Here is a 17600-nt window from a genome sequence, read left to right on the forward strand (position 1 = left end):
TCACAGAGTGCCCCACGTATGTATAACTGCACACGCAGAGGCATATTTGCACACACTCCTGCCAGAGATGTACGCAGGCAATAGTTGGGCCACACATATGCTCACACATACACACACGCACAGACACATGGCCACCTGCACACACATGTGACGACTCATCCTGGAAGGGGCTGGGCCCCCTCTCCCCTGTGGACAGCGGGGAAGGAGCTCAGGGGTGATGGCGAGGAGGAGGTCTAGGTCCTGTCATGCCTGTCGCGGGCTCCCAATCCAGGACCCAAGGGCACAGAGCCCCTTCTCTCCCTGCTTGGGCCACATGGCTCAGCTCCCAGGGAGCATGGTGACCAGCCACTGCCCCCCACGCCACCCTCAGCTCTACACACCCATCCTCGTTCCATGAGCCTTGGTGTGGGCGGGAAGAGCCAACTAGTTAGCACTTTGCGGTGGAGGACAGGGCAGCCCCCGAAGCCCCACGCAGAACGCCCTGTCACGGCGAGGCTCTGCTCTACTCCTAAAGTCAAAGACCAACAGGGGGGCAGGAAATCACAAAAGCAGCACTTCTCTGCTCCTCTCCAAGTCAAGCCTCACCCCAGAAAATGGCCTGGCCACCCCCCTTGGCCCCTTGGCTCCTCAGAGATGCAGCTGGGGGCTGAGGTTGGGCCAGCCAGGGTGGGGACTGTGCTCTCAGGAATCCAGCAGCTTGTAGGGTGGGGCACAGTGGGATGGGCAGGGGGGGACGGGGTCAGTCTTCACACTGCCCAGGCGCAAGACCCTGCACCGGGTCCCTTTGAAGGGGGCACAGTGAGGGGGGAATATGACATCCCAGGGATGGTTCAAGGGATCTGAGTGAAGCTGGGCCCTCCAGCTTCTGGCTTCACTCTGGGCACAGAGTTGCGTGCAGCTGGTGCCTCATCTCCCTTGTCCCCTGCGGGGGACAGCCACAGAGTTCACAGAGTCAGGCGCCCTCTGACCCTGGCCTCCCCCATCCCAGGGAGTCCCAGAGTCCAGCCAAGGGCAGGGCTCCCGTGTCTGCTCCCCTTCTGGCTCTTCCTGGTAAAGCCGCTGGGCTGAGCTCAGGCTTGAGTCAGGGACAGAGGAGGGTCAGAAACACACCACCGGTGCAGCCAGGACAAGGCCTACATGGCGCCGAGGTCCCTGGGGTGGCAGATGCCATTCAGGCGAGTCCCCTGTCTCTGCAGTAAAGAAGGTGCTGGCAGGTCGGATAGAAACTTGTGCTTTAATATATCTCTGTGTGTGAGTGTGGGTGTGTGAGTGTGTGCGCATGTGTCGAACGACCGCCTCCGGGGCCTCGGTGCGGGGCCTCTGTCCTTGTGATCTGCACGTCCTCGCAGCCAATTCAGGCCCCCTCCCTGGCAGGCAACCCTGCCCCTTGGCACCCCGGCTGGCGGGGGGTCAGTCTTTGGTACGATGCGGACACTTTGGTGTGCCGGGGGCGGGGCGGGGAGCCAGGAAGCTCTCATCATCTTTGCCACACCAAGAGGAAGATGGCCATGGACCCCCAGAGTTGCGGGCAGGGCTGGCAGGGGGCTCCACTGCCCGGCATCACCACCACTGTGACAGGAGAGAGAAGGGAGTCGGGCCGGGGCTTCCGTCAGCTGGGCGGGGCCAGGGAGGTGCAGGCAGGCAGACATGGGAGGGTCGTTCCCCTGCCCCCTCTCCCTGGGGGGCCTGGAGATGGCCACCACCCTCGGTGGCCACAGTCACACCGGTTTACTCCACCTGCTCGGCCCCAATCCCGGCCCCACGGGTCACTCAGACACAGAACAATTGGCTCAGTGCCTCAGCTTCCTCATTTGTAAGATGAGTCTAATAGTAAAGGCCATCCCAGAGGGCTGTCACGAGGAACAAAGGGGACGGTGCACACACAGCGGCTTGAACCTGGCCTGGTACGTGAGCACACGGGCACCACAAGCTGCTCCTATGAGAATCACCCGGCCCCCAGTGGGGGAGGGGAAGGGTTCACGTTCATACCTTGACCCCCACCCACCACACACACACAGACCTATCCAGACACAGACGCTGCCACTGTGAACAACTTATTGTCCCCCTCACTGTGCTCCATGTGGCCCAGAGCCTGAGCCAGGGTGTGGGTACCAAGCACACCGGCGTCTGTCCCCACAGTCACCGACATAGGACCCCACCAGCACCCAGCCACTCTGAAACCCCATTCGGACACCAGCACCTCCCCTGACACAGGTGCCCACCCACCCAGCTCCTCCCCGACTCAGTGCCCCCAACTCTCTTCCCATCCTGCACCTTTATTGGGATCCATCTGCTTCCTGGGACACTCTCCCTTCTTCAGTGTGACGTCATCTATGGCGATGTCCCCCAAGTAGCCCGAGCCTCGAACCCCCTCAAAAATAATCTGGGGTGGGGTCAGAGAGGAAGGAGCAGGGATGAGGGAGGTTCTGCACTGGAGGCCCCTATCTCCTAGTCCCTGTCTGCCCGGAGGGCCCTCCACCCCTGCATGCTCTCCTCCTCAGCTCCCAGGAGCAAGTACCGGGCCCAGCACTGGCAGAGCTGGGAGGGGCACTGGACTTGGTAGACTCACCTGGAAGGGCCCGCTGGGGTTAATGGGCACATGCGCCTGCTGCCACACGTTGCCCTTATTGCCACTGAGGGACCAAGCATGTGTGTCCAGGGCCCCTTTGTTCCGGGACCGCACCAGGAGGTTGAGGGAGCCTGTGGTGGGTGCAAGGAGAGGGGGCAGTGAGAGGGCGCCCTCACCGTTCCCCCTTCACCAGGCCTGACTCCCTACTGCTGCCCACAGCGCTGTCCCCGGTGGACGGGGCCTTCTCCCCATCGCAGACGGGTTCAGTGTCCTGTTATGCCTGAGGGGACCACAGCATGGGAAAGAGAGGGGACAGCAGCAGGGCTTCTATTCATCAGAACAATTTGCAAATTTTCTTTTATCTCTTCCCATCCTTCTTAATCAGCTAATCTCCCTACCCCAACACACACACACACACACACGCGCGCGCGCGCACGGCAGTGGGGCCCATGTCTGGACACATAATGGGACTCCCAAAGCATGCAATGCACACACTTGGTGATGAGGGATGGCTTTTGGAGGCACAGGAAGGGACGTTACAATTTTAGAACTTGGAGGGTGGCAGATGGGCAAAATGAGTGATGAGAGGCAAAAGGTACAAACATCCAGTTATAAAATAAATAAGTCCTGAGGATGGATGTCATGTGCAGCACGGTGACCATAGTTAGTAATACCACGCTGCATAGTTGAAAGCTGCTAAGAGAATAAACCAAAAAATTCTCATAAACATCCATTCTGGTGATGGATGCTAGCTAGTTTTTTGCTTTTTTTTTTTTTTTTTTTTTTTTTGCTTTTTAGGGCTACACCCACAGCATATGGAGATTCCCAGGCTAGTGGTCCAACTGGAGCTGCAGCTGTTGGCCTATACTGGCATGGTTCCTAGTTGGTTCATTTCTGCTGCACCATGACCGGAATTCCAGCTAGATTTATTATGGTGATCATTTTGCCACATATACAAAGGTCGAATCATTATGTTGAACATATGAAACTAATATAATTTAAATTATATCTCAGTAAAAAGTTAATACTTTATTTTTTTAACAACCACACCTGCTGCATTTGGAAATTCCCAAGATGCATCTGCAACCTATGACGCAGCATGCAGCAACACTGGATCCTTGACCTACCGAGTGAGGCCAGGGATCAAACCTGATTCCTCACAGACACTATGTCAGGTTATTTATTTTTTTTTAGGGCTACACCTGCAGCATATGGAAGCTTCTGGGTCAGGGGTCAAATCAGAGCTGCAGCTGCTGGCCTACACCACAGCCACAGCAATGCAGGATCCTTAATCCACTGACCGAAGACAGGGATCAAACCTGTATCTTCATGGATACTAGTAAGGTTCTTAACTCACTGAGCCACAACAGGAACTCCAATACTTATGTTTTAAGAATAAAGGTATGCACACCCATGATTTCTATAATACTGATGCTTAAGACAAAGCTAAGAAAAAAAGAGAAAGTTGATTTTTTAAAAGATACTAGGGGAGTTCCCATTGTGTGTGGTGCAGCAGAATCAAATCCAACTAGGAACCATGAGATTCCAGGTTTGATCCCTGGCCTTGCTCAGTGGGTTAAGAATTCGGCATTGCCGTGAACTGTAGGTTATAGACACAGCTCAGGATCTGGCATTGCTGTGGTTCTGGCATAGGCCGGCAGCTATAGATCCGATTAGACCCCTAGCTTGGGAACCTCCATATGCCATGGGTGTGGCCCTAGAAAAGGACAAAAGACAAAAAAAAAAAAAAAAAGATACTAGGGAGTTCCTCTTGTGGCTCAGTGGTTAGGGAACCCAACGAGCATCCATGAGGTTGTGGGTTTGACCCCTGGCCTCTCTCAGTGGGTTAGGCATCTGGCGTTGCTGTGAGCTGTGGTGTCGGTTGCAGACGAGGCTCAGATCCCACGTTGCTGTGGCTGTGGTGTAGGCAAGTGCCTATAGCTCCAATTTGACTCCTAGCCTGGGAATCTCCATATGCCAGGGGTGTGGCCCTGAAAAGCAAAAAAAAAAAAAAAAAAAGAAAGATATTAGTATATGGGACCTTCCCATTGTCCTCAGTGGAAATGAACTTGACTAGTATACATGAGGATGCAGGTTCAATCCCTGGCCCTGCTCGGTGGGTTAAGGATTGCCCTGAGCTGTGGTGTAGGCTGGCAGCTGCAGGTCCGATTTGACCCCTGGGCTGGGAACCTCCATATGCTGCACCTGTGGCCCTAAAAAGAAAAAAAAGGTATTAGCGTATGTACTACATAGCTGTGGTAAAATGTGAAATTTTGAAGGTATTAGCCTAGAGATGCTGAGACCCTTTGCCCACAGACCCAGGGGCCTAGAATTGCAGAGGTCCTGAGGGGCAATGGAAGAGAAGGAGGGGAACAAGCCGCAACTAAGGGCACCCAGGCAATCTCATGCCTCCTCGTCTGTTCTTCCAGCCCACCTCGAGCCCCCTGTGACAGGAAAAACCTGGCTCGGACGGAAGGGGAATCAATCTTAGATGGCACCTGGTGGCTGGCATTTCCATGGAGCTGCCCCAGACAAAGCCACACCATCTGTGACACCAGATAGACAGACCCCTGCTTGGGGAGAGCAACCAAATGTTACCTGCCTGAGATAAAAGGAGTTGGCCTGGACCAGGGAGAGCCAGTGAATCACAAGGTCTGGGGACAGCTGGTGCCCAGAGCTGCCAGGGAGGGGAGGGGAGGGGAGAGAAGGGACCAGGGCAACAAGAAACACCCAGCCCCCCCAGCAGCAGACCCAGGCCCAGGGGAGAAGCACACCAAAGACTCAAGGCATGTGGGGGACCCTTCCCAGCAGATGGGGCCCGGAGCAGACTGCAACTGGCACCCAGTGGGCAGGGAGTCGCCACACTGGCTTAGGCAGGGCCCAAGCTCCATTGCCTTTTGGGCTTGCCCCCAGCCCCGAGGTGCCCTCCCTCTCTTCCCCTTCCTGGAGCTCTTACCCCTGTTCCTATCCCCCCACTTTTTGCATCAATCCCTGAAACTTTACCTTTGCCTCCACCGCCCTGCTCCATGGACCCTAACGGGGAAACCCCCACCTTTCCACTGCTCAAACAAAAATTATATCTCTGCCCCTTCCCTGATCACCCCTCCATCTCTAAGGTCTCCCTGCTTCCTGACAGCCTGTCGCAGGGCCAGCCAGGGCCTTAAGGGTGCCTGCTCATGACCTTCTCCCCTATCTTCCTTGTCACCTCCGAAGACACACCGAGCTACATGCTGCAGCCTAGATGTAGTCCAGCTTCCCAGACTCTGGGGGCCCTGGGCCACTTTGACTGCTTGTGATGCTCTCCCGACTATGTTCCCTGGGTCAAATGCTTCTCATGCTTCAAGGCCTCTCTGAAAAGTCACCTCCTCCAGGAAGTCTTCCCAGGCTTGAGTTGGGGCCCCTCCATGCTTCCTGTGAACTCTGAGTCCTTAAGCTACAGTTCCCCACTCCCAGACCACTCCCTGTTCTATGTGGCCGTTACTGGAATTCACATCTTCTCTCCTATTTGACTCCTGAGGGAAAGTCTCCATCAATTCCTATCTATTCTCAACTTTCGAGTGCCCGATGAAGAACCTTCTGTGACAGTCATCAGGACTGAACAAGGGCTTTCCCAGAGTGTTGGGGTTAGAGGTTATCTCAGGGTAAATGCAAAATGCATTGCATGGCGTTCCCGTCGTGGCTCAATGGTTAACGAATCCGACTAGGAACCATGAGGTTGCGGGTTCGATCCCTGCCCTTGCTCAGTGGGTTAAGGATCTGGCGTTGCCATGAGCTGTGGTGTAGGTTGCAGATGAGGCTCGGATCCCGCGGTGCTGTGGCTCTGGCATAGGCCGGTGACCACAGCTTCAATTAGACCCCTAGCCTGGGAACCTCCATATGCCATGGGTGCGGCCCTAGAAAAGAAAAAAAAAAAAAGGCAAAATACATTGCCTTTCCCATAAATATGTAAACAAACTAACAAACAAAGAAATAATAAAATTAAAAATGTCACTTCCTCAGTAGAGTCTTTCATAACCTGGTCCCCAAAGTCAGTCAAGTCTCCCTGTCGGCAGCTGTCTTGGGCACTGTCCTTCTGCTGCAGACACACATCACAGGGGCCACTAAACCCTTTCTGGTGCAATTCGTTATTTAATGTCTGTCTCTCCTACTTGATGGTCGGTGCCAGGAGGATGAGGCATTTGTCCATCCTGTTCACTGCAACACCTGATGCCGGGCACAGAGCAGGAGCTCTAGAAGCAATGGCTGAACTGATGAGTTCACAGACTAATGTGACACTCCTGCCAGTGCCCTCTCTCCCCAGAAGGTACTCCTCAGGTTCAAGGTCATGCTTAGGAAGTTGTACTTCCTCTCACTCTCACAAAGCAGTGCCCTTCCAACCCTGTGTTTAGGGCTTGAGAGAATCAGACAGACTTGGGTTGCTGTGAGGTCTTGAGCAAATGCTTAACCTCTCTGGTCTATAAGGTAATGCCTCCCTCACGTGGTGACTGCGAGGGCTGATGAGACCCCAGATGCAGAGCTCCTAGGACGTCACCTGGCAGGCACCATACATGTAACCTCTTAGCTTATTTTTCCAACCCCACAACGACTTCCACCTCATCCTGTTGGAGCCATTTTCTTTGCAGGCTCAGGAAGACTCCATCATCTCAGAACCTCAGTCAAGCTGGCTCTGGACTGCCCCCTTGACCAGATTCTGCTCACGCTCCCTTCAAGGATCTGTGATTCAGCCAAGCTGGGAAGCCCAGGCCTTATGGGGGCCAGTGCCCGTGTCCTATGGGCCCCTCCCCGCCCAGACCCAGCACACGCTTGGGCAGATTACCTGGTCCCTCAACTCACCAATGTGTTTCCCGTACATGTGGTAAAAGAAGGAGACGCAGTAGAACTTGGCACTGGCGTTGTACAGGGGACTCACCAACCTCGCACGGTCCCCCAACTCCCGAGGCCTTGATGTCTCAATGAACATGTAGTAGCCTGCAACGAAGGTGAAGAGGTGCCAACAGCCTCCTCCTCACCCCTCCCAGGCCTCTTTCCACCTAATTCCTTTTCTGCCTCAGTATCAGCTGTCTGAATCCCACATGGCTCATAGTATCCCACCCTGTCATCCCTGCTCACAGCAGAGCACAGGAGCCGGGGCCAGCATTCATGGATTCTTAGCTCTGCTACAGTTTTTCTTTTTCCTAATCCTCTATCAGGACAGAGCAGTCGCTCTCCCCTCAGATGGAGCTCCCTTAGGACAGGGCTGTGTCTCCTCCTCAGATTGGGGTTCCCTCAGGGCGGGGCTGTGTCTCCCCCACAAATTGGGGCTCCCCACAACTAGACCCCTCCATGAAGCTGTTCTTTATTCCTAGAGGCGGGCTATGTCCTCACCCTCAGGGGTGCCACTTATGTCAGTGGGGGGACCCGTGTTGGGGGAGCGCTTGGGGTTCTGGGTGAGGGCGTTCTGCCGGGTCCAGTCAAAGTTGTCTGTCAGGTCCTGGGTGTAGCCACAGATCTTCTCATCCTCAAAGTGGCAAGTGTTGTCTGCATTCAGGGCAGGGTAGAAAGGGAGGGAGACAAAGAGGGTCAGCCTCCTCGGGTCCCCTAGTCCAACATTCCCTCCCGGCCACCCCTCAACCAGCTCCCAAGCATACAGGCAGTGGGCCCAGGATTCCAGGGCTTCAGAAACTAGGCAATGGGACCCCTGGGAAACTTGTTCCTGGAATAGAACTGCTTAACCTTTTTTGTGCCACAAACCCTTCTGGCGTCTAGTGAAATTAAGGACCCCATTTCATAAAAATTATTTACATGTATAAGATGAAAAGAGGATTACAAAGGAAATCAATTATAGAGAAACAACACAGATGTCAAAATATTTAAAAAACAAATTTGTGATATAATGGGCTCCTTTATTATCTAATTAAATTACAAGATCTAGGGTTAAGTCTAACTATTGTAGTTTTGAAGTACTAATAAATGGAAATGATATTTAGAGACAGCAGCACAACTTTAGGTGATGGGACAACATCGGATTTCCACTGATGACAAAGTCACAGGTAGTGATTACGCCTCAGGCCTACACTCATCTTTGAAGGACATGCGGTTTGTTGCCTACGTTCATCATTGAAAGAAATGGTAAATTTCTGCTAGAAGTTAGGGGGATAAAGAATTAACTGTGTGCCCTTCCAGGTTCCAGTTTCATGGACTCCCCACCCTCGATCCTTTGGGGGTGGTCCACGGATCCCAGATTATGGACCCCTGTTCCAGGGAACAGAGAATGTGGATTAGCCTGGTCTTTCCATTCTTCTTCTGGGGACAGTGAATGGTGCCGAGTGCGGACAAAAGGCCCTGGGTGAGAAGTGTCCCCCACCTCTACCTTCTCTTCAAGCCTGTGGGCCCCAGAAGAAATCCCAGATGCAAAAGTCTCCAAGACCAGCCCTACTCATTTCTGCTTCTCCTGCAAATTGCCAGCCTCCACTCTCTTTTCTCTCTGAGTATCTCTGGGTCTGTTCCTCCCACCAGGGGGACCGGTGTGTCCTTAAAAGGAAAGGGAAGTGGGCAGGGGTGTCTCACCTGACAGGTTGGGAGAGTTGACGGCTGAAAAGGCAAAAGCAGGAAAACCAAGTCAGAATCAAGGTGCCGAGGGTGCCTGGGCTTAGGACCAGGGGACAGGTGGACTGGGGGCCAGAGGTGTCTGGCGTGCAATGATAGAGCAGGACACTGCACGTTGGGGAACCCCAAGCTCAGGAACTATGCGGGGAGTGGGGAGGGGTCCCCTGGGTATGAGATGGGCCCACCCTCCCCAACACCACCGCCACCACCACCTACGCTCCGTGTAGTGGATGATACGGGAGGCCATATCTCCGGCCCCAAAAGTGGTGTAGGGCGTGAGGCGGACCTCGTAGCTGTGGGGCACACGGAGGTCGGTCAGGATGTACTCCAGCAGCTGCCCCTTCTCCACACGCCGCACCGGGATGGCCTTCACCATGGCGTTGTGCTGATTCAACTGTAGAAACAGGGAGTTCCCAGATGCCCAGCAGGCCACGCCCTCCACCCAAGCACCAGATGGGCCCTCGTGTGATGCTGGGGGGCAGCAATGGAGAGCAGAAACAGCAAAGGACAAGGCACCATGCCCTCAGTTTCCTCATCTATAAGAAAGTGCAATCTCCCTGCTCCATGCCTACCGCCCAGGACTGTCTTAATAAGTGACAGCAACATATCCTGAAACACGAATGTGTGCCAGGCACTGTCATAACTGCTTTGCATTTACTGATTCATTTAATCTTTAAAATAAGGATCCTAACAGGGGGAATATTGTAATTACCTCCATTTTACAGATGAGGAAACTGAGGCCAAAGAGATGTAGCTTGCCCAAGATGATACAGAACTGAATTTCAGCTCAGGCAGTCTGCCCCAGAGTCACATTCTTACCCTCCACCCAACAACCCCTTGGGCTGGGCAGAACCACATGGAATTAGACTGGACATGAGACCAGCACAGTGGCTCTGGCCTTGCACTCGAGAGACCCTGTGCATGAGACTTAAGCTCATGCTTTAAGCTGCTGATGTAAGAACAGATCCTGTGTTTTGTGAGAATTGGCTCTGCCCCGCTTCCCCTACATGAACCCAGCAGACCCTTGCCCAGTTCTCAGGGCCGTGCCTGGAGCATGGGTCCAGAAGGGACAGGTCCCTAGAGCCTCCCAGCTCCTGCTGCTCTGTCCAGAACACTTTCTCTCTGGCTCTGAAGAGGAATCCACAGGAGGGTCAATGCATCTCCAACCCCTTCCCCTGGCTTGATGAGCATTCCCAGGGCCAGCCTGCACCAGGGCCCCTGTCCCCCTTGGCCCACCTGGCGGACACTGAGTCTGTAGTTGAGCACAGGATCAACAGCATCGGGCTCCCTCTGGGTCCACTGCAGCACGTACGAGTAATTCTTAGACAGCTTGTGGCTGCGGGTGGGGTTGGGGGTGTCGAAGTAAAACTCCGGGCTGTAGGCTTTGGCTGAGAGGGCGGGGAGGGGGGCATGGGGCCGTGAAGCGTGGGGGATGGGGAGAGACATAGAGAGAGGAGGCAAGGGACAGGGAGACAGAAGGGGATGGGTGGAACAGTGGGAGGGTGGGGGAGACAAAAAGAAGGAATATCGTGAGGAGAGGAGATGGTGGGAGAGGAGATTGGGGGGAATGAGGGTGGGACAGGAGGGAAGGTGGGAGGTGGAGGAAAGGGAGATTGGGAATTCCAGAGGTGGTTTGGTGAGAATGAGCAGAAAGGCCAAGGAAAAGACAGAAAAGAGAAATTTGGGAGGACACGGAGAAGGGATATTAGAAAAGACGCAGGGAAGGAGCATTGGGGTGAGGAGACCAAGAAGAGTCAAGGATATTGAGGCAGAAAGAAGAGGAGAGAGAGGGGGGCCAGAAGTGGGGATACAGGGAAAGTGTGGGAGAACAGGGGAGAGGGGAAGGAGGTGGGAAATGTCACAGGGGCCTCTGGCTGGCAGGGCTGGGTGGGGTGCGGAGGGGCTGGGGAGGTGGCCAGGGGCCTGTGGTCCCAGCCCCGCACTGTTGAGTGAGGAGATCCAAACAAGAGCTAAAGAGGCACCCAGTCAGCTGGGGCCGCTGGGGTGTGGTGAAATGGGGGACAGGCACACCTGGAGCTCCCCTCTGGAGTGCTGCCACTAGCTGACAGGGAACCGGCTCTCCCCAAGGAAGGAAGAGAGGGGGGTACGTTGGTAACCCCATCAGCCCCCTTCCGTCCCCCTCCGCCCTCACCACGACCTCCACTCCCTTCTGACCCACCCACACCCGTCTCCAGCCCTAAAGAGCCCATTGAAATGACTTGAAGAGATGGGGTTGAAAGGGATTTCTGGGCATGGAGAGGCCTGAATCTCTAGTGCAACAACTCAGGAAATGTGTGCTGGCTTGACCGATGTCACCCACGCTGATCCAAAGAAGCTGTTGAGGGGGCCTTCCCTCCTCTAAACTACAGCTCAGGCCCCTCAAACTGGCCTGCAGGGAAAAGAGAAGATTCCCTATCTGCAGCCTCAAAGGCCAAGGATGAAAGAGGAGAGGCTTGAATGTGACGGCTGAGCTAGAGCTCGAGGTGGCGGGTCAAACCTGATGTGGACCCAGCTGCAGGGAAAGCCCGACTCTGGAGCAGGTGGAAACAGAGAGCTGGGATTGGATATGGCTGGAAGGGGTGGAGCCTATGCCCCCTGTAGGCGGGGCGTAAGTGTGGTGCTCCTAGGGCTAGAGCCGGTAAAGCCTAGGCCTTGGGAAGGCTTGACCCAGGCGGGGCTGTCAGAGGCCGGGAATTAGGCTGAGCTAAAACAGGTGAAGCTTAGGTCAGATCTAGGCGGGCCTTGAAAAGCGAGAACCTAGACCTAGAGTGGGCGGGGGGGGGGGGGGGTCAGGGCTGTAAGAGGAGGTCCTGGTTAGATCCCAGAGGCATGGGCGGGGTTCAGAACTGGCATGGGCGGGTTCAGGAAAGGCAGGGGCCTAACCTTGGCGCAGGTGGGCCGGAAAGGGGCAGGGCTGGAGTTGGGGCGGAGCCTGGCCCCGGGTGGGCGGGGCTAGATGGGTCAGGACCGACGCGACGCTCACCCGAGACCTGGAACAGGCAGACAGCAGAGCCCACGTCGTTGGAGACGCTGCACTCGTAGCTGCCACTGCTGTCGCGGGTGACCGCGTCGAGGCGCAGCTCGGAGTGGTCGGGGGCCTCGGCGGCGATGGGAATGGCAGGCGGCGGAGGCAACAGCTGCCCTTTGAAGCGCCATACAGCCGAGGCGATGCGCTGAGGGCTGCCTCGAAGCAGCGAGCAGCGCAGGAGCACTGGCCGGCCCAGCGCCTGGCGCACATCCTGGGAACCGGGCTCCACCTCTGGCGGGACTAGGGGGCGGGGGCGGCGGTCAGCGGGGCCTCTCCCCATCGAGTGGTGTTTGAGGAGCGGCCCCATGGGAAACCGATGCAGTGGGCCTTACTCCCGCGCCGCCCTTTCTCCCCCCAGCCCGGAAGGGTCTCTGGGCGGATACACATTGGCAACATACTCACACAATAGCCATGCTCATACCTCTCCAATCTGCAGATACCTACTCCTTCCCTGCCATAACCTCCTGCCCTGGCCTCAAAATGGTCCCCTCAGCATCCAGATAATGAAAAGCAGCATAATGTCGGGATTTAGAGCAAGAACCCCCAAAGCTACATGGCTTAGGTTCAGATCCCAGCTCTACCTCCAACTAGCTGTGATCTTAAGCAAGTTACTTAACATCTGTGTGACTCAGCCTCCCTATTTGTAAAAAACGTAGTAGTAACAGAATCTACCCACAGGGCTGTGGAGGGCTAGATGAGTTGGTGCGTTAACACGCTCTTAGACTAGTGCTTGGCGCGTGGTGAATTAACTCCCGTCATTATGCTATCAGATCGTTCCCTTGAGGGTCCTTCCACCTTCCAACTCCCATTTCCATTTGTTAAAATCAGTTATTTCTTTGCTCACTGGGTCCTTGGGAACGAAGACGGGGTACAAGTGCAGCAAGGGTCATGGACCTCCACGTCTTAGAGCGCGGGGGTCAAGGAGGGTTTAGGGGTATCAGCAGTAAGCAGAGGGGTTTGGTTGGACGGGGTGGGTGAAGGGCGGAAGAGGCGGCAGGCCAGACTGGAATCCGGAGGGACAGCTCGGGGGGTGGTCGGCTGGGGCGGTGGGACTCACACTGCACGTTCAGCTGCACCTGGGCCTCGCGGGGGCGCACGTTGAAACCATTATAGCGAGCTGTCTGGCAGCGGTAGGTCCCACTCATGTCTCGGCTCACGCGCTCCAGCCGCAGCTTCCCGTCCGAGGTCTCCTCCAGGGGCAGCCCGGAGGGCAGCAATGCAGCCTCCTTGTCCACGCGGGACCACAGCACGGGCGGCCGCGGCTTGCCTCGAACCTCGCACTGCAGCTCGGCCGGCGAGCCCTCGCGCACAGTCACCACCGCTCTGCCCTTGGGCACGCTGATGGTGGGTGGCACTACGGGGCAGGGGAGAGGTAGGAGCCAGGTTAGAGCTACCCACCCCTCGCCACGACCCGCCTCTGCTCTGGGGCTTCTGATCCCTCCCTCTCCCCCCAGGAGCCTCCCTTCCTCGTCTCAGAGAGTCCACAGATCCCCAAGTGTCTCCAAAGCAAAACTCCCCTCCCCAAATCCTCAACCCTTCCTGAGTCTACACCTCGAGGTCTCCCAACTCAGAAAGAGTGAAGTCCACCAGGGCAAATTTTCTATCCCCTTATCCCAACATTACTAAGTTTGGGGGACTCCCATCTTTATTTGTGGGGGGTTCCACTTTTTAAATAGTTCTAAATATCTTCTCCTCTAGTCCTCCCTCTTCTGCCCACTGGCCCTACTCTAGTTAAAGCCTACATCTTCTCTTTCTGGAGTGTTTTTTTTTGTTTTGTTTTTTTGTTTTTGTCTTTTTTCCATTTTCTAGGGCCGCTCCCGGGTCATGTGGAGGTTCCCAGGCTAGGGGTCAAATCGGAGCTATAGCCAATGGCCTACACCAGAGCCACAGCAACTTGGGATCTGAGCCACGTCTGCGACCCACACCACAGCTCACAGCAACGCAGGATCCTCAACCCACTGAGCAATGCCAGGGATCAAACCTGCAACCTCGTGGTTCCTCGTTGGATTTGTTAACCACTGAGCCACGACGGGAACTCCTCTTTCTGGAATATTATCACACCTTGATAGCCTTTCCCTCAACATCGTTGACCTTTCTTCCCAGGTGATAGAATATCTGGGCTTTAGCAGGGCACACAGCCAGAATAAAGACTGTATTTCCAGACTGCTTTATGGCTAGCCGTGGCCATGTGACTATATTCTGGCCAAAGAGGTATGGGTCTTTAAAGGGAGAGGCGGTGCCTCTCTTCTTTTCCACCTTCCTGCAGGCTGGAATGCAGATTGATGGCTGCAGCTGGCAGTGCCATGGTGGACCAGGTGGCACATGCTAAGGATAACAATTGGGAGCCTAGAGCTCTGAGGACTTGGTGGAGCAGAGTCACTATTCCAGCCTGGACTTTTATTTACATGAAGAATAAATACACATCTATCTCATTCAAAGCCACTATTATTTAGGGTTTTTCTGTTATCCACAGCCAAACGTAGTCCAACCCAACACATCGTCCAAATGGGGGTCTTTTAAAGACTTCTATGGGTCTCATCCCATATACACCAAACAAATTAAAATGTCTATATTAAATCAGATTGTAAGTAAGTCTACAAGGCAAGCTGAGGTTCAGTTATCTAGTTAGCATAATTTTTTTTTTTCTTTTTAGGGCCGCACCCACGGCACCAGGAGGTTCCCAGGCTAGGGGTTGAATCAGAGCTACAGCTGCCAGCCTCCACAGCCACAGCAACACAGGATCCCCGACCCACTGAGCGAGGCCAGAAATCGAACCCACATCCTCATGGATACTAGTCGGATTTGTTTCCACTATGCCACAATAGGAACTCCTGGTTAGGGTAATTTATACTCTGTAAACATTTATACATTTATTGGCTTTAATTCTTCAGCTTTCTCTTTGTATTTGGGAGCCAATTAATTTATTTTTCCAAGTCTGAACCATTTCCACAGGTACTTTAAAAGCTTTCACACCCCAGGCATCAGGCTTATGAGCAGAAGAAAGAAATGGCCCTGTACCCCATCGATTTCCCTGTTTCTAAAACATCCTGGCTCCCAGCCCTTCTGTGCCTCCACAGGCTAAAGGTCTGTCCCCCCATTTTGATGCCGACTGCCCTCAGGTGAAAGCTCAAACTCCACGGCCCTCATGCTCTGGCCTCTGCCAACTCCCAGTCTCATCTTCCCTCCCCCATCCTGTGTTCAAGCCGTGGGATCCACTTGTAATGAACATACTTCCTGGACACAGCAAGTCTCATACACCTTGCCCTTCTTCTCCTGGGCTTGTCCCCCCAGCCGACAGATGCTCACATGGAACGTGGCTCCTCTGAGAAGCCCTTCCTGACGACCCCAGGTGGTCTGGTACACCTCTCATGCCTCCACGATGCTCTGCAGACCCCACCTTTAGCTTTTGAGTCATATCTGAGATTTGTCCTTCCTTTTCCTGCACCTTACCTGACACTTAAGAGCAGGTCTATCTCCCTGGCCAGACAGTGAGCTCCGAGGATGGGGCTGTGGTGTTCATGGCTGGGTCCCCAGCTCCTCATCCAGGACATGACAAAGAGATTTGCAAAATGGATTTGAGGAATCTGTGGAGGCCTAGTCCGCTCCCAAAGCCAGCTCAGGGCCATCTCCTACTGGAAGCCTTTCCTGATGCTTCCAGCTTCACCGACCTCCTCCTTTTAGATGTCAGGATAGGAAGGGCCTCCAAGGCTACCTGGTTCAAGGCCTCACAGAGGAGAGACTGAGGCCCAGACAGGTGAAGAGGTTTAGCCAAAAGTCAGCCAGCAACCCAGTACAAGGGAGGTCCTAGGGGCTGGAGATGAAATTCTAGAAACCCTTCCCAAAATCATTCCTTCCCAATGCTTATCTTTTTCAAAGGGTAAACCCTTCAGGGGAAGCTGAGAGCAGACTCTAAAGTCAGACTGCCTGGCTTCCAATCCCAGCTCCACCACTTATTGAAGTGTTACCTTAGGTAAGAGTCTTCAACTTCTGAGCCTAAGTTTCCTCATCTCTAAAAACTGAAGATGAACCATCTATCCCATAAGGTAAGTCATGAAGGCGAATGAGATAAATATAAAATCATCAGAACACATAGTAAACACTCAGTAAACATTGTGTTTACTGCATTATCATTATTTATTATTAATGGAAGAAAGACTTCAATCCTCTGCAAAATCTGGCCCCCACCAACCTCTCCATTCTCAGCTCACTGCATTCTCCCAGCCACACTCTCCTTTCAGTGCTCAAAATGGTTTGTGTACTTTCCTGCCCCAATGCCTTTGCACATGCTAATTCCTTGGCCTGCCTTTCTCTTCCACCCTCCCTTGCCCTTCTTTGCCTATTAAAATCCTGCCCCTCCCTCAGATCTCAGCTCAAACCTGCTATCTTAGGAAACTCTTTCCTGACTCTCATGCATCACAGTTTGCAGTTATTTGTGGGATGATCTGAAAAATATTTGCCACCAAGTTCAAGGAGAGCAGAGCTTATTTTGCCCACCACTTTACTCCAGAGCCGAGCACAGTGCCTGGCATATAACAGGTGTTTGGTAAATGCAATGAACAACCGGTATCCTCCTCACTGTGGCCTCCCTTTCCCAAGCTGCTGCCCCCACCTCCCCTGGTGGGCCTCTCCAGGCCCCTCACTCCTCCCTGTTGCCACCCTCCAGTTGCTCACCTGTCTCAGAGGAGATGTTGACCTCGACGCTCAGGTCAGGCACAGGTGCCCCCGGGAAGGAAGCCACACAAAGGTAGGTGCCGTAGTCACTGAAGTGCAGGTCAATGAGCTCCAGGCTGCTGGTGACGGCGGGCAACTCGGGGTCATTGCGGGTCACCAGCAGCCTCTTGGACATGCGTGCTGGCTTGCCATTCTTGAACCATTGGTAGGTCACCTTCTCCTGGGGCACTGCATCCACATGGCATGACAGCTTCAGGTCCTGGCCCAGCTGTATGTTCTCGCTCTCTTTGATCACATCTGGAGTGATCTGGAATGTGGCGTTCTTCATTGCTGTGGGTGGATGGGGATGGAAGGGTGGCTGAGGCTAACTCAAAGCCAAGCTTCTATATCCCACCCCCCCGTTCAGACACAGCTTCTCTCCTCCAAGTGGCAAGGACTATATCCCACCCCTCAATTCCCAGGAGAAAGCTACACTTTTCTCTGCCTAGAAATTGTTGTGCTTGCTCAATGTGTTTCAAAAAGTTCAAAAAAAGCTCTCTGTAGGAGAGTGGGTTGAGTAATCGATATAGCCACTGTCGACAGAACACACACTCTGAGAGGCCCTGTTCTAAGCCCTTTATGTGGGTTTCCTCATTTAGCTCATCCCACAATCTTTGATGGAGGCACTTTAGTGTTGCTGTTTTACAGCGGGGACTGAGACTCAGAGAGTTTAATTCACTTGCCCAAAGAAGTAAATAGCCAACTTTG

The 17600-nt window shown here is 54.1% G+C and overlaps 1 protein-coding gene across 1 annotated transcript in view; it reads right to left on the minus strand.

Annotated features, from left to right (window-relative positions):
• Window positions 1–1215: 1215 nt before the first annotated feature.
• MDGA1 (MAM domain containing glycosylphosphatidylinositol anchor 1) overlaps window positions 1216–17600 on the minus strand; it is a 60359-nt gene continuing 43974 nt past the window's right edge. The window contains exons 7-17 of the mRNA XM_047796118.1: window positions 16854–17183; window positions 13240–13536; window positions 12138–12422; window positions 10391–10542; window positions 9371–9548; window positions 9116–9139; window positions 7934–8086; window positions 7403–7537; window positions 2570–2700; window positions 2275–2383; window positions 1216–1569 (exon numbers count right to left, since the gene is read on the minus strand). Coding sequence (XP_047652074.1) covers window positions 1478–1569; window positions 2275–2383; window positions 2570–2700; window positions 7403–7537; window positions 7934–8086; window positions 9116–9139; window positions 9371–9548; window positions 10391–10542; window positions 12138–12422; window positions 13240–13536; window positions 16854–17183 — 1886 coding nt within the window. The 3' untranslated portion in view covers window positions 1216–1477. The remainder of the gene's footprint in view (window positions 1570–2274; window positions 2384–2569; window positions 2701–7402; window positions 7538–7933; window positions 8087–9115; window positions 9140–9370; window positions 9549–10390; window positions 10543–12137; window positions 12423–13239; window positions 13537–16853; window positions 17184–17600) is intronic.

This window comes from Phacochoerus africanus, chromosome 9, assembly GCF_016906955.1.
Source record: "Phacochoerus africanus isolate WHEZ1 chromosome 9, ROS_Pafr_v1, whole genome shotgun sequence".
Classification (NCBI taxonomy): domain Eukaryota; kingdom Metazoa; phylum Chordata; class Mammalia; order Artiodactyla; family Suidae; genus Phacochoerus; species Phacochoerus africanus.